The sequence below is a fragment of the Thamnophis elegans genome, chromosome 2 (genome assembly GCF_009769535.1).
Source record: "Thamnophis elegans isolate rThaEle1 chromosome 2, rThaEle1.pri, whole genome shotgun sequence".
NCBI lineage: Eukaryota > Metazoa > Chordata > Lepidosauria > Squamata > Colubridae > Thamnophis > Thamnophis elegans.
In genome coordinates this window covers 136130447-136147546 of record NC_045542.1, presented here as the reverse complement: position 1 = coordinate 136147546, position 17100 = coordinate 136130447, and the positions used below count along the sequence as shown (strand labels likewise).

General features: G+C 39.1%; 1 protein-coding gene across 20 annotated transcripts in view; it reads right to left on the bottom strand.

Moving 5' to 3' along the window:
- The window catches only part of MAGI1 (membrane associated guanylate kinase, WW and PDZ domain containing 1), a 508140-nt gene that overhangs the window by 57266 nt on the left and 433774 nt on the right, over window positions 1-17100 (bottom strand). For all 20 annotated transcript variants that reach the window (XM_032211724.1, XM_032211704.1, XM_032211706.1 and 17 more), the window contains 2 exons: window positions 14392-14423; window positions 30-246 (listed from right to left, as the gene is read on the bottom strand). In XM_032211724.1, coding sequence (XP_032067615.1) covers window positions 30-246; window positions 14392-14423 — 249 coding nt within the window. The remainder of the gene's footprint in view (window positions 1-29; window positions 247-14391; window positions 14424-17100) is intronic.

The following is a 17100-nucleotide window of genomic DNA, read 5'->3' as shown; positions in this document are numbered from 1 at the left end:
AGCATAATAATATCTCGCAGCATACTCACGTCGGCTTTCATACATGCTCCTGGACTGGGCCCAGATTTTGAATGGATCTGGCTTCTTCTGCCCTGCGTTGTCCAGCTGGTCTGTCACTGGTGTTTCAGGAACAGGGTATTCGGGAAGCACCTGAGTGCTGTGAATCGGAGAAGCCGTGTGGGTGCTGTGGTGGCTGGATACGCTGTGCTGGGAGCTGTTTTGGCTGTCTTTCCGTTCAAGTGGTTGCTGTCCAGGAAGAGTGCCAGAAAAGAAGGAAGAGTAGGGATGGGATGGGGAATCCCGAGAAGGTTAATGATCTGCAAGCAAGCAATTTCCCTTAGCCTCCCCCAGCCCACCCCTAGCTTCAGCACTTCTGCAAGTTCCTAAAGAAATATATAAGGGCACTTTGGGGCTTTGGCGATTTCCATTTTTTGCTGAGCGCAGGAAAATTCACCCAATGATAGATAAGACAGAATGACGGAGGAAGAGAAAGTCATCCATCACAAACCACACCGGCATCCCTCCGATATGACACAGACACATCCCCAATCAAGGATTCTATATGGATTAGGGACTCAAAAGAGTTGTCTTCTGCTGAGGACAGCATTTCAAATCCAGGAATAGGAACAAGGAATGGATCCTTTCAGATAGATTCAAACAGTTTCTCTTTGGTACGTACAATGAGTCAGAGTGACTCTTTTTCATTCCCCACTAAATGCTATACACAGCACAAGCCGACACACAAAGTTTCTTTTGCCATCATAATGAAGTTGAGACTTGTACTCAAACATAGCTTTTTTCCTCAGATAAGAAAAACGGCTACCAGAAATTAAATCTGAAAGATGCAATATTTATTGTTTTGGATTCTTAATCTGCTTTTCGGCAGGAAAACTTGTCTACCTTACTTTTAATAAACCCCTGAACACATATAAGAGACAGAATCAGGCACAACACACCAATGTTCCCCTCGAAGGTTAAATATCTAAAATCAAAGTTGCTTTGAATTCTTACATTGATACAAAAGCAGAATTCTTTACCAACTGAAATCCATTAGTCTCTAGTACGAAATGTAAAGGGTCGTATACTGAATTCTCTTTCAATTCTGATATCTTACAATAGATTGTTAAACATGGGACAAAAAAAAAAATCCAGTGTGGGAATTAGATTGGCATCTATAATTTATTACAACGTTTAGGTTCAGTGAAATGAAATTTACAGAAGAGATTCTCATTCTATATAAATGATAATGCCAAAACAATATGAGCATAAATGACATCAACTTCAGGGGAACAAAGCAGTGTGTGCAACTATGCGGATTCTATTTATCTCCCATACATCAGCAGCCATGACAGCTCAAAATCAATATACATTACAATAACCCAGGCCTGGAATAATGTTCTGTTTCCACTGTATGTAAGAATATTCCGACGCATCACAAATATGAAACAAATTTCAAAATAATGCTTGAAACCAAATCAAACCAAATGTCCATACTCTGAAAATCATTATCCTCTTATTTGAAGTATCTCTGATAGCTAGAATATTTGGATTATTTTCTATGTCATGTTGCTTGTGGTATAGAAAGCATGTTGTTGAGTAAGGACACTTTCTTTAAGTCCAATACATTTGGGCAACACAAATAACAATAAAAGAGATAAGACAATGGTTTTCAAAGGAGCTTGTCTGCTCATGCTAATCTTTTCACTGAAAGTACCAGAGAACTCCAAATGACAGTCTAGAAACACTGAATTAATCTATCAATGCCAATTATTTTCATATGCTTCAAAGCACAATTTTATAACATCATCACTAACATGAAATATAAAGGAAAACAGACAGAACAACTAAATTGTAGCTCTTACATCTTAGTACAAAAATATCTTTAAAAAGCCAAACCACATTGAAACAACATGACTATGCTGAAAAATATCTCTTTTAGCATGCTTCTTTGATGGAAAAACTGCAATGGTATCTTCCACTTAATCCCATCTATATCAACTTCAGCCTTCTAGTGGAAGCTGTAGGCAGATAGTCTTTCTCTCTACTATCCCTTTCCCCCAAAATCTGACTTATGACACCCCGTTGTAGACAAACCTGATTGGCTGCTTGTTTTTCTCAACTGATTGACAGCAAGAAAATACTGTTAGAGTTCCAAAGTGTTACATCTCTAAGGTAGAATTTCTACCGCAGTGTGTGTCCTTGCTGATTAGGATCATGATTCCAACTGAGGAAGAGACTATAATACAATTATGAAAAATTATGCCAGCGAGAACCAGCCAAAAAGAATAGGGAATGTGAGCAAGCAGGAGAAAATGTAATTATGGAGTTGGATACTACAATCTGGAGCTACCTAAGCTCACTTCATTATCAGAAATATTCAGTGCTCCAAAAAGCTTTGTCTGAAATATGTAGCGTATTTAAAAGAAAAGTTTTAGAAGCACTTTTCAATAGCATTTCATAAATAATGTATTCATTGATTATTGTAACAGCATTTTTATATCACTGACTCCCCTGGCAGTTGATTTTTTTTTAAAAAAACCTAATATAAACCCATAGAAACAATGCTAAAAAAGACATCATCCCAACATCAAAACAGTGACATCTATTACTACAGATAGTTGTGATTTATGACCATGACGGGGACTATTATTTCTGTGGCTAAGCCAAGGCAGTTGTTAAATGAGTCACAACCAATTTTTCAACCTTTTTTAAAACACGCTTGTTAGGTAAATCACTGCAGTTAAATGAATCATGTAGTCATTCAGTGAATCATGCAGTCATTAAGTGAATCCAGCTTCCCTCCATTGATTGTTGCTTGCCAGTACTTGGTTGGGAATGGTAATCACATGGTCCTGGCATGTTGCAACCATCATAAATATATGCCAGTTTCCAGTTGTCCAATTTTGAGCGCAAGACAATGGGGATGCTGCAATAGTCATTCAGTGGGAAGTCTGGACATGTCACTTTTTTCAGTGCCTTTATAACTTCGAACTCTCCGTAAACAAATGGTTGTAAGATAAGGACTACCTGCACTCAACTTTTATCCATTCATTTTCTTAAAAGCTACCTGATTTGAAGGATTCTGTGTCGCTCACCATACACCAGACAACATAGAAATAATATGATAGGAAACAACAGCAAGCAAACTAGAATCGAAGGGGGGAAGAGAACAAGATGGCAAATGCAGCAGACATCCCAAAACATCCCGCTGCAAAGGCTTGTAGTGTTCACCACTCTCTGAATGATTGTTAAGGAGGCTCCATTTAGCTCCTCAGCAGTACATTATTCTAGGGGGGGAATGGGCCAACTCGCTGCAGCCAACTCATCATGGCCAACATGCTGCAGGACAACTTGGCCAACTCGCCGTGGGACAATTTAACAATTCTATTTGATTATTTAAAATAAATAAAAATTATTTTATTTTTTGCCATTCGCATTTCATTCTGTCCCTCCTTTTGCATCCTTTTTTAAATGATTCTATCCCACCATTTCTTTGATATTAGTGTGACACTTATCCCGCAGTGAGTTGTCCCATGGTGAGTTGGCCGTGGCAAGTTGGCCATGGCGAGTTGGCCAAATTGTTGTAGACCTACATAAGAAGCAGGATACTCATGCCCTCTCCTTAGAACTCTTAGCATCCCAGTTTGGGATGAACACACTGGATGAGTCAGATCTATCTGAAGATACCTATCCTGCAGGTATTCTGAAGATACCTATGGCTTATACGTTAAAGCAAGCACTCAAAATTGTACTCAGAAGCCTACTGGAAGGAAACACGGCACTTTCAAAAGCAAAGTTAGGTAACACTGGTGCCTCTCACCCATGACTAGGCAGGCTGCTGCATTCTATCCAATTGCTCCTTCTGGGTAGTCTTCAAGGGCAGCCCCATGTAGAGCACTGCAGTATAAAATTTGAGAGATGATGAAGGCATGGGTAACCACTGCCAGGTCATCCTGCTCCATGCATCCTGTTGCAGCACAGCAAAGTATCCCTTCCCATGGATTCCACACACCTATTAGTAGCTGTGAGTTCTGAAAGCGGCTACGTCCATTCAGGGGAGAGCAGAACCATGGAAAACCAATCCTTTTCTCTTCCAGCTCTATACATGATATGCAAACACACCACCAATGGTCAGTAATGTGAAAAGCCATTCAAGAGATCAAATATAGGTAAATGTACGTAGTAGCCATGCACTGTCCCTCTAAAACAGACCATCCACCAGAGCAACCAATGTGGTCCAGACCATCTGTTGTCTTTAGAACAGTCTGGAGTTGAAACCTCATCATTGCCTCAATAATTTGCCCTAAGAAGAGGAGGCTGAAGTAGGCAGCCCATAGCAAGAGTTGCCACATGCAGGAAGAAGGCATATAATGCCCCTTCAAAGGTAGAACCAGAGGTGGGATGCTACCGGTTCGCACCAGTTCAGGTGAACCGGTAATAAAAATTGCGACTTGGTCACCAAACTGGCATAGTTGGCAGGCTTGCCATGCCCCCGAACTGGTTCCCCGCTCGCCGCGGCATATTTTTAAAACATTTTTTATGTTCTGCACATGCACAGACCAATTTACAGGCAACTGTGCATGCGTGCAGAGCGTGCACACAAATTGTGTGTGCACTGAACTGGCAGTACCACTGGCATAAACCCACTCCCTTGGTGAGTTGACGTAAGATCTAACCTTCTGCCTCACCTCTAATACCTCTGGGACGGTACCTGAGGTAGAGCAAGAATCAATCCTACAAGTGGCAGAACTCAAACCACAAATCACCCTGTTCATTTTCTCAGAGTTCACAAACCTAAATGAATCCTGGGTTAAACTGCTAGATTCTACCCAAGTCATTGTTGATTCTCTCCACGTGGAGTGGGCAGAACAAACAGGAGTGGTTTTATATGTGGAAATATTTGCCACATCTTATTACAACCTTCAGTAACAGCTTCCTGTTTTCTACACACCAAGAGGGCATGAGTCAAAAATAGCTGCAGGGACATCACCTACAGTGAGAATGAGAAGAAAGGCCACTGTCCCCTTTATCACTATGGTGGAAAGTCAATCATGCTCTTATTCATATATAACCACAATGCTATGGAACGATAACAACCCAGGCTTTGCAGTGATGAGTAAAATTTAAGAAGTACAAATGAGCATAGAAAAATAAAGCAACTTTTAATATTGCTTTATATGACTGAAAGTGCTATTTTGTTTTAAATGAATACAAGTGTATTTCTTGAGGTGGTGCAGCAATTCCAAAAGCAAAAATTGTTTTGTGGCTTTATTGACACATTGCAGAAGCTTTTGTCCCCATCAGTGACATTTTTCTAAAATGATATACTCCCAACAGATGTAAAAAAATTAACTTCAAATGACATTTGGAATAACATTAGCTAGTTCTCCTTTCTCAAGTGCTACATTTTCTGTTGCTTAAATGTGGCCAATTTTCTCCTTATCAGGTATGACTAATTCACACCTTGTTTTTTTTAAAAAAATACATATACTGTGAAAACAACCTTTGGATATAGACAATTGCTTTTTCTTCAAGTACAACAGCATAAAACATTTTAGTTGCCCTTTTGAGTGTTCCCACTTAAGTATGCCCACAGGAATTAAGGCATGGGAGGGGAATCATTCCAAAAGGTGGTTGCCAAATTTAAAAGTGGGAAAGCAAAAGAGAAGCAAAACAGCAAACTATAGGAACTAAACAATCGCTTAATCAACTTAATCAACTTCTAAGACTTTGCTCTCGCTACCTTGCTTTTCTTCTGTCCATTCCAATACATAGTAAGGAAGCTAGAGAGATGGAGAAAGAGAGAGAAAGTGAGAGAGATTGAGATTGTCAGGGTGGGTGAAAGGTTAAGGCATTATATTTGGACTGAAGAAACCCATTTAATGGCAATTCACTCAATGACTTTGTCCCTGTCTTTCTTCTCTCTTAGTCTCAAATTATCTCACAAGTTTGTTGTGTCATAAAATGTAGGGGACATACATTTTATGGCACATCTTAAGGTTTCAGAGAAAGGTGGATAGAAGTATGACAAAACCAACCACTCAACCAGTCACCCAATTAAATTTATTTTTAGAATAAGGTAGTAATTCAAGAGAGACAACTGCCTATAGCACTTTGCTTTTTTTCTCAGAGGCACCTAGAGATGGCAAATAAAGAAATAATAACATATGCTACCACTATGGCTGGGACAGGATCAAATATCAAGCAGGACAATCAGTGGAAAATAGAGAATTGGTCCCACCTGCTCTGACCAGCTTACAGTGAAGACAAATTTAAGAAGTAATAAAAATAATGTTGTTTCACATGATCTAACAATAGTTTTGGCATAGATTTAGGACCGCTGAAAACTTTTCAAGATCAGAAGTATTTGTCACTTTCCCTTGTTTAACTGAATGATATAAAGCACAGGCGTCAAACTCGCCATGTCACATTGAGGTCACATGAGTTTTCCCCATTCACAGAGCTGGGATGGGCGTGGCCTGCACGCGACCTGCACAGGCTGCCAGTTTTACATCCCTGATAAAGATTCAAACCGGATTTCCAGATCACAACTTACTTAACTACTGAGTAAGTCAGAATTGGTTGGATTTATACATCATTTGATGAAAAATCAAACCGCATTATGTTTTGGCATGATGAATGAACTCCAACTCAAAAATATTAACAAAGTAAAAACATTTGGTAACTTCTTTAGAATCTTTCTATGTCAGAAATCTACTCTGTTTCCCCAAAAATAAGACCTCCACAGATAATAAGCCCAATTGGGTTTTTGAGCACATGCACTATAATAAACCCTCCCCCCAAAATAAGCCTTCCCTGAAAATATTGCAATACAGCAGCAGCCATGAGGTGACCATCTCGCCACCATATGCACCTCAAAAAAAATAAGACCTCCCCAAAAATAAAGCCAAGTGCTTATTTTGGGGGACAAAATAAAATAAGATCCTCTCTTATTTTCGGGGAAACACGGAAGTATCAATGTGAAAATATCCATATGCATATTTTGAACTGTTTAAAGTAGGGAATTTCTTTAATTAGTTAATTTATATGGCTGCCCACTTACAAAAAGTGACTGAGAGGTTAAAACTTCTCCAAAGAATATTAGAAATAAAAAAAAACCCATAATGCATATGAGACAAAATCATTCAAAACCAACAATGCAACAAATTGTAGGAAGCTTCAATTCAGAGATTTGATACGAGAGTAATTTGACTGAAATCATCAATCAAATTGAATCTTTGAACTAAATCAATGAGTTAAATCAAGTATAGGTGCATTCAAATCAATTCAATGAACTTTTGCACATACACAAATGACCCTTATTTTCCAAAACTGCAAATCCAAATCAAAGGAAAACACAAACGCATAGGAAAACACACACTTCAAGCAAATTGATTTGAACTACAAATCTGAATTGGATCAGGGCCGATTTGTATACCCTATTAGAGAAACTTTTTAAAAAAAAGGTCTACTTCTCCTTCACTTTCAAAAATGTCTTGGAAATTTCAGCACTCAAATTTTATTTAATAAGGCTAAACAGAAAGTTTAGAGGGCATGTCTAGAGGAAACAGAATAATTATATGTGAAAATGACAAATGCAGCCATGACTATTATTACAATAGATTGTCACAGCCATAATAATTTGTTGTCATAAGATCCAGCATGCTTATAGGGAAGAGGACCAATATAGGCATGGGAAAATGAAGATATGTGGTCAAAATGTAAAAATAAAGATATTATGTATGAACTTCATTTCAGTTTTGAGCTTTAAATATACAATGGAGTAATGTAATATTTACACCAAATACTGAGACTTTAAATAAGTCTTCTACCTTATTCTGACTGATACAACAGGAATCTTATTTACAGTATTTCCATGTCTGGGATAAAAAGAATGTTATCTCTTCTCCACTAATTAAAAATTGTTTCCCAATTATGATTTATGGATTTGTTTTCCCTTTAAGTTCCTTGTTTAATAAGTCCTTACATCATTTAGTGCTTCTAAAACACTAACTCATTTTATTTATTTATCCATCAATCAAATTTATATAGCTATTCATCACACAAAAACTGACTCTGGATAGTGTACTTAAACCAATAGATATATGAAGTCATTATTAAAATATAAAAACCACAAGGCACACAAAAGAATGAATGCATGAAGGCAGAATTTTGAAATTACCCATAAATGATCTCAACCTTGCCTTCTCAGTTCGCCTATGAACTTTGCTTAATAAGAAGTAGTAACATGGTCCAGTGAGCAAATAGGTACTGAACCAAGTCAAGGCAATAAACAGAATGCAGAAGTGGGAGGAGCCTGTGCACCACCATTTTCCTCTAGCCAAAATTATTCTCAAGACTCATACTTCACTTTGTGCTTTAAGAGTTGCACTGTATAAGTATTCCAATGCTATGCAGCTGCCAGATTTCTTTGCCTATTTGCTTTCTCTTTGAAATAATGGAGCTTACCTTGAGGTTGCAAGCCACTGACAACTGTCTACCACAGAGAGCATAGAAGAATGCAAAGAGACACTATGACTCTAGCATGAAGAGAGGGAATGCCATTTTCTAATGTTTATTTGGAAATACACAGTTTTGGTGTTATGCACAGAATTGATTGTATGAAAAAGCATATTCCTGCTACAGAATATTCTGGTGTCTTCCAACATTTTCTTGGTTTTCCCCATGATGCATCATTCTGGAAGTCATTCATTGATTTCCAGTAGTAAATGGGAAACTGGAGTAAAATTCTTTGACGGGAATACAAAGTTTTACAGTGTTGCTATTCAATTACTATCCTATGCAAGTTTTGTTTTACATATTTGAGTGCCAGCCATTTTAACTGAAAAACTGCAGCCAAATCTCTAATGACTGTGCTATATGTAAACTGAAACCAATCTCCAGGTCTACAATTAGTCTTAGGAATTTGATAAAACTATGCAGGAAAAAATCCACAATAATAATAAATGTGCTAGTCTTTATGATAGAGGACTTTTTACTCTTAAGGCTAAAAAAGAACTTGCTTGATATTTTGATACCCTGTCCTATGCTGTAGTCACAAAAGCTCTATCAAGCTAAGTAGAAAAAAAGATTAAAAGGGTAAATGTATGAACTGTATACCTAACTAAAACATAAGATTTGAATGATGGTTGCATGATACTGTATATGTTATATGAGCAAGAGGTAGACTATTGAGCTTAATGAAAAGATAACCTCCTTCCAAGCTAATTTCTGTTGCCTATAAAAATCTAGACATATCTTTAATAGTGGGCAGCAGTCTTCTTGAAATATTCCGTTTTTTGCCCCAAAATGATGCAATGTCTTATTATAGTCCATGGTTCAATCCTACTTTTTCCTTAGTTTCAGTACTTTGGTGCTTTCATTCCAAATGGAAATGCCACACAATTCTATTTGTGTGGCAAAAGCCGAGGTGGCACTGTGGTTAGAGTGCAGTACTGCAGGCCACTTCAGCTGACTGCTATCTGCAGTTCAGCGGTTCAAATCTCACCGACTCAAGGTTGACTCAGCCTTCCATCCTTCCGAGGTGGGTGAAATGAGGACCCAGACTGTGGGGGCAATATGCTGACTCTGTAAACCGCTTAGAGAGGGCTGAAAGCCCTATGAAGCGGTATATAAGTCTAACTGCTATTGCTATTGCTATTTTTCTGGAATGGCAGCAGTGATTTTGGCTCTGGTCACATTTATTTATCTGGAACTCAAAGAAAGGCAGCCGAATGCAACAGCATCATTTGGTTATCTGGCAAATTGCATTGGCTTGTTAGTACTATAGGATTTCCAGGATAACTCTTAGAATGGAAAAAAATGTGAAAAAATAACTATATAACATATTCAAAAATATCTACAGAAAGATTTTGTCCTATGAAATAACAGCTACAGTATTCCATCTTTCTCTAGGCTGGTGCTTTCCAAAATTGCCAACCAATAAACACTACTTTTTAAGTTCAAACACCTGGAAGGCATCCGTAGAATGTTGAAAACTACAATATTCATTTGTAGCTAAGGGTGCTTTTTTATAACTGATTTTATGATGGAGATGAACGTAACTCTTTATTCATTCACTTCTACCAAGTGGTAGAAGACTACTCCAAATCAGTTACAGCAGCAGATTCAGAGCAGTAAAGAGAATTGAGGGACCATGACTTCTATGAGAACTTCCATTTTCCATGTAACTTTTTCTTTTGACTTGCCTTATGATCTTTCCATTAGTAACAACCAATAGATACATCCTTCTCTACTGATCCTTGTCATATGACTGAAGTAATATTATCAGTGTTTATCTGATTCACCTGGCAAAATGGTTGGTTGCCCTTACTCATTCTACATACGCAGTTTTGGCATATAGCATTACCACTTGTCATCTGAAAATGACTAAGTTGATCATTTCCATAGCAGTTATAGAGCTCCCCTATTTGTCATAGTGACTAAGGTATCTTCATTCCACTTAGTAGGCAACATTAATTTTTCCTCTATTTTTATATGATGATTAAGCATGGATGTGGATCTTTGAATGTGGAGCAAGTGATAGTGAGATGCAGCTCATGAAAGCTTATGCCTTTTAATGAAAATGGTCAGTTGGCAAATGTGCTACCAAACTCCTGATTTTTTGCCACTGCAAGTTTGCACAACTTTCCTCCTACAATGACTTTTTTTTTGTATTTATGAAAAGCTAAGTCCATTTGTTTTTCACAAGCAGATGCATTCAGTTTTATTTAGATGACAACTCCCATCATATTCCCATCATACTCATGACGCAATGTAATATTGTGACCAAGCTTGAAAAATGCTCAGGAAAATCACTCCTACTATCAATCTCACCAGGTAAACCAGACTATGAAATCAACTCCACAGGAAAGCAAAAACTACTTTCCTTGAGACTGGCTAATAAAATCTTACAAGTTTGATTTTTCTGTACCTCATGGGTTCAGTGAATTGGGGAGTGCCTGAACCACTTCTAGTTTTACTCGGGTGTTGTGGAGTTTAAAACTGTTCCATCACCTTGTGCCTGAACTTTTCTGTCACAGTCATCTTCCTTACTCTTTAAGCCTACCAACAGGCTTGGATATCATAGACAGTAATGGTCATTTAGGTGACTGAAGCCAACTCCCTACTCAGTGCTGGGAACCATGTTAAAACATTGAAGTCTCCAGTGAAGTCATCAAGAACTGAAGAAGCTTCTTGCATGAGAAGCGAAATGTTTTCAAGGAAAAAAAAACCATAAGAAAGTCCAGTTGTCTTGTGGAAAAGCACATTTGGGACAACCATGACCTGGATGGCGGAGAATCTCCGTAGACATTCATCCCAGTGAAGGGAAGTTCACCACCTCTCTGAGCAATTAATTCCACAATCAAATTGCTCTTCCTGTTAGGAACCTCAACTGCAATCTGCCTTCTTGCAGCTTGAATTCCATGCCTAACCTTATAGGATGACAGAGAAGGGATTCTGATATTCGTTGTCCTCAGGTCTTTGAAGAGGGCTCCTACGCCCCTATTTGATCTTTCCTTCTTAAGTCTAAGTATTTCTAGGTCCTTCAGTTTCTCTCTTCATAGTTAGGACTTAGATTCTGATCCCTTGATCATACTCCTTGTCATTCTCTCAGCACGATACTCAGGGTGGGACCTGACTGATGCAGAATATAACATTAACATCATGATGTCTGTCTGGAGTTGTTATCCCCATAGCATAACTGATTGAGAAAGCAAAGGTTTGCTAAGGTGTATTTTTTAAATTTAATTCAACCTACCGAGGGAAAGGGTGGCCACGAGAGGAAGCTCCACATTGCTCACAGAATAACAGCTAATCTATTATTGATCAAGAAATAATTAGTGTTTAAGGGACTCTTGGAAACAAAAACTAGGAAGGTGGAAGGAGAAAAGAAACACAACTGCCAGACCATGTTAGTAGCCGCTGGGGACTTCAAGGGCAAAGAGGGGGTCTGTCATCCTGGAAAGCTGTCAACAAGTAGATTTCATCCAATAACAGCAACCAGCTGGATAATATTATACAGCGTTTTCAAGGATTGGATTCAGAAAAAAATCCCATGAGGGGTGGGAGAGAAGGGTGGATCATTACATGTCTAGAGAAAACAGCTTCAAGCATTAGCAATATGGATTCCCAGAGTGCATACTTTTAATTCCCCCCCCCCCAATATTTTAAAACATCCCTGTTACAATATTGTGATTGATTTTATCTCTAGTGACATAAAGAAAAATCTCCCGAGATCTCATCTTTCTGATTCTTGCTACCAGCAAAATGATACCTTCAGATAATGCCGTTTTATTATTAAAACATAAACACAACACAACACAACACACACACACACACACACACACACACACACACACACAAATCAGCACTGTATTATTGAATTACTGCCCCATTTGGAAAGTCTTTTTTTTTTAATGAAATGATATTTTCTGAAGAATTTCCCTCTTCTGAAAGGGATGGAAAAAAAGGAGGCGTGGCATGTCCTCTCAGCAATGCAACATTCCAAGACTCCCCATTCCCCCCCCCCGCCCTTTATGTAAAGAATTGACTCTTGAGACAGATGGACAGGGAGGTGAATGAAAAGAAGGAGCAGCCCTAGAATGACAGCTGTTTGTAAACAATCTCTTTGTTCACTTGGCAGAATGATCCAAATCCTCTCTCAATGGATCTCAAATTTCATACAGAAGATTTTGAAGCTTCTTACGAATTCCTAGAGCTACTCATCAGGCAGGCAAATGGGACAGCCTCTCAATTAGTAGAGGAGGTGTTCCTGGAACTTAAGTGAAGGGAGAAGACTCTCGCACCAAAGTTTTGGATCCATTCATCAGGTTTTACTGAATTCCAGGGATAGGGAAAAATGGGGAGGGGAAGCAGGAAGGGTTACCGTTTCTGCTTGCCTGCCCATTCCCCACCCACATTTTGCATACCTGCTTCCATTTTAACCAAAGGCTAAATCCTTGGCTGACAGTGACACAAAATTAAACCCAGAGTATGAGGGATTTGAGACAGACTACAAATTGTCCTTGTCCGTCTTACCCATGTTAAAACAAGCCTGATCGTAGTACAGGCCAGGGGACTTGGGTGACTTCAATCAGCCCGGGCTTCAGCCCAGGCTTAAGCCAGGAGAAACCACATTCATTTTATCAGGGTTTGCCTTGCAAAAAGTTGCACTGAGACTAGCAAGGGATTTCGGCACATCTCTCCCATTTGCCACACATGGGGGTCTCATCCTAAGGAGCCCTAGAAGAATCGGCTGCAAAGTTTGGCAGAATCTCTTGTGACTGCCATCCTCTCCTTCTCTGCCACCCAGAGACTGAATGGCTGGAGATCACCCCTGTCTGCCTCCTTACCCATCATCCAACAAATGAGAAAACTTTCCTCCCACAGAAGCTAACTCCCTAGAAAAACCAAGGTAATTTACATTATTCCTCTGGGTCTGCCTGTGCAGGTCTGCAACATTGCCCGTTTTAATTACACTTCTCTGCAATCACCTCCACGCTATTAGCTAACATGTCAACCAGGTAACTGTTCTGCAAAGAAACAAGATTAGCAAGGACAATACAATATTGATCCCTCCCTTCTTTCTCTTCTTGATCAAAAAAAAAGGCAAAAGAGAAGGAAAATCCAACCTGCAGCATACCAAATGCTGCTAAATCCAAGCGGGAACAATAAAGGATGATTTCCCTACCCAAAGAAAACTGCTTCACACAAGCAAAATGCCGAGGCAGCTCATTGCAGCTACGGGGAAACAACAAATATACTTTTTTTCTTAAATTGATAAAAAGGGATTTTTCTCTCTGGTAATACTGTTAGGCAGCCACCCTCAAGATTCCCCCCCCAATGCATTATTCATAAAGGTAATACATTAAAAAGCTGAAAACCATTGTAGTCATTGATAGGGAGTACTATCTTTAGAGCGGGGAAACAAACCTTCAACACCGGAAAAGAAAGAAAGAAAGAAAGAAAGAAAGAAAGAAAGAAAGAAAGAAAGAAAGAAAGAAAGAAAGAAAGAAAAAGAAAGGGCACTTCAAGCCTAAATTAAATGCCTCCATAGCCCAATATTAAAAGAAGAAATATGTTAAGTTACTAAACTGATTTCAAGGCAAGCCTTCCCACCCGCACCAATTTCATTAACCACTTTCTGCCTTGCCTCCCCCACCCCCTTTCAGCAAAAGCCATGCCAAGCAATTAGTGCAGCCATAAAATGGTTATCGGGCAACTTTCAAAGGGACTAGCTAAGGTTGGGGGGGGGGAATGGGGATTAGGATTGGGAGGCGGCTGCATAGATCTAGCTTCCCACCTTATTTTTATCTGTATTTCAAGAAACGCCCACCCACGCCCCAGACAAAAATAATCAAACAGGTTTAGTAGCTGAAAAGTGCTTACCGACTTTGGGCTCTTCTTAGGGGCTGGCAATCCTGCAAAAGATGGCAACAAGGAGAAAAAGAGAGGATTAGCATATAGATCTTTACCTTCCTGAAGGAAAAACAAAAAAAAAACCCCAAGCCTTAGGTGTATCATCCAAACATAGCCATCTGCAGAGTTATGTCAGATGTTTCTGGAGCACCGGAGTTGCCAGTCTGTTCATATCGAATCAAAGCACAGCTTTTTTTTTCCAAGGGTGGGGGGGTGTAGAGTTGGTGCGAGGAGAGGAATGAGAGAGAGAGAGAGAGAGAAAGAGAGAGAGAGGGAGGGAGGGAGAGGGAAAGAGAGAGAGAGAGAGTGCGTGTAGGGGGAGGAGATCTATCTGCATTAGCTATGCTGACTTGTGCTGCAGCAGCCTGGAGGCTGGAGAAAGAAATTCACAGACCTCAGCGGCCTGGGAAATTGAACACTTGGATAGAATCTCAAATGCTCCCCTGGATTAAGAGAGATTTAGCTTACAATTAAGCTGAGGATATTACCTTTTGATGCAAGCGGCGTGTGAAATTTATCAGACCAATTGGAAAGGTGGTGGGGTGGTGCATAAATAAAAGGACGGTGATGAAGATAGATAGATAGATAGATAGATAGATAGATAGATAGATAGATAAAGATGATAGATAAACAGACAGAGACAGGCAGACAGACAGGATCCTAAACACTTTAACAAAAGGCAAAAAGCCTTTGAGACTTCTTGTCACCAACGCATGGATGAAACAAAAGCCAAAGCCGAGAAAGAACAAAGGAAGACAACATTTTAATGAAAAGCAAGGTCAATTATTACGGTGGATGCTACTGGCAACCCCCCTAAGTTTCTTGCCAAGTCTAGTCTGCATCATTGTACGAGGAGACTCTCAGCTAGCCATGCTGTGCAGAGTACAGAAGATTCACAATGAATGCACCACTAAGTATGTCTGAATAAAGAAAGGTGAAAAAGAACCGCTAAGGAACAGAAGGAGGGATGAAAATGCAAATAAGAAAAACCTTTAAAACTCAGTGGAGAAGCCCAGAAGAGGTATTTGCATTTTGAACATAAACCCTTAAAACTGCTGTGCATTTTTTTTTCTTTTTCTTTTCGTGTGCGTGTGTGTGTGTGATGGGATGAAGAGATTTTCCTGGTCACCACTTTTTGTACTACACTGTCCAGATGGAAATGAGATTTCGTGCTTATGTGAGCTGATTGGTTTTAAAAAAAGGGGGGGAGATAAAACTAGATCCCTAACCTGATGGGAGAAAGGTAAGGAACAACAACAATAAATAAATAAATAAATAAAAACCAGGAACTGAAGAAAAACTTACAGTGGAACAAGTGGCCAAAGTTTCAGATATAGATCCTCACACTCAGTGTTATAATGTAAAAAGAACTCAACACGTTTCCTTCCTTTTAAAGAATTACCTCTTTAGTGTATTGTGATAACCCAATGCTAAAGATTACACGCCTGACTTAAAAAAAGAGTAACACAAAGAACTGATCATGTATCACCATCAAACAATACAGACTTGTTGCTAATAAACCACTATGATCCATGCCACTAAGTCGTCATCCCCTGAGCCTGTAGAGTAAAGCCCTCCAAATTATGGCTCCCTTTGATCAGAACACTAGCCACCAACAGGGATAAACACTGAATTAAATGCTTTTAGTTCTGATTTGCTCATGCTAAGAGCAGGGCTGCTTTCTCCGCATATTGTCCATATCATCACATTTTCTACACCCTAAATTGTCTATTGACAGTAATTGTAGCTAGGAAACAGTAGCAGGGTGCATGCTCAAACTGCATTTTCTAGCAACTGCCTAGAAATCCTTTTGTTGAGAGCACTTACTGACGTTAACGAGCTGACTTGGGGTCGTATGGTACTGAAAAATTAATTAATTAAAACAATTACTTTTGAAGGAGTCTGTGCTTATAAAGCCCTTCCTGTGGCAGGTTACTCGAAGGAAAGAAATGTGATGGTCCCTAAAGAACAAACAAGCCAGAAATATGTTCCCTCTTATAATAAAATCTGCAAATTCTTCAGGGCAAGCAATATTGAAACATACTACAGATAGCTCAAGACTTACAATTGGATTCCAGTCTATAGACTGGAATGTCTGTTGCTAAACAGACAACATTCATGAGTCATGTCTGATTTTATGACTGTTTTTGCCATGGTTATTAAGTGATTCATATAGTTGTTAAGCAAACCTGGCTTCTCCTATTAACTTTATATTTGTCGAAAGTCAGATGGGAAATGATCCTATGACACCCCCGCCCCAAGGCTCTGCAACTATTATAACTACATCCCAAGCTCTTGAATTTTGATCACGTGATCACATGGACTCTGTGATAGTTATAAGTGAGGACGAGGCGTAAGTCACTTTTTCAGGGCCTTCGTAACTTTCGATGGTTGCTAAATGCATGATTGTAAATGAAGGACTCTTGGTATTCTTAATCTTTCTCCCTCTTTGGCCTCTACTGGAGTATAGGCTCAAAAAAACATCAGAAAACAGGTCAAATTAAATATGCAAAGTGCAAAAGTCAGTTTTGCTGAATAGTAATTGGATTCAATGTAGCTTTGCAAAATGCCAACCCAGAATTGCTGAGAATTTTGGCCTGGTGGTTCAGAGCAACTTTGCCAGAATGTCAGCTTTTGTTGGTTCATTTCCTTTGCAAACTGACTTCATCTGAAATATAT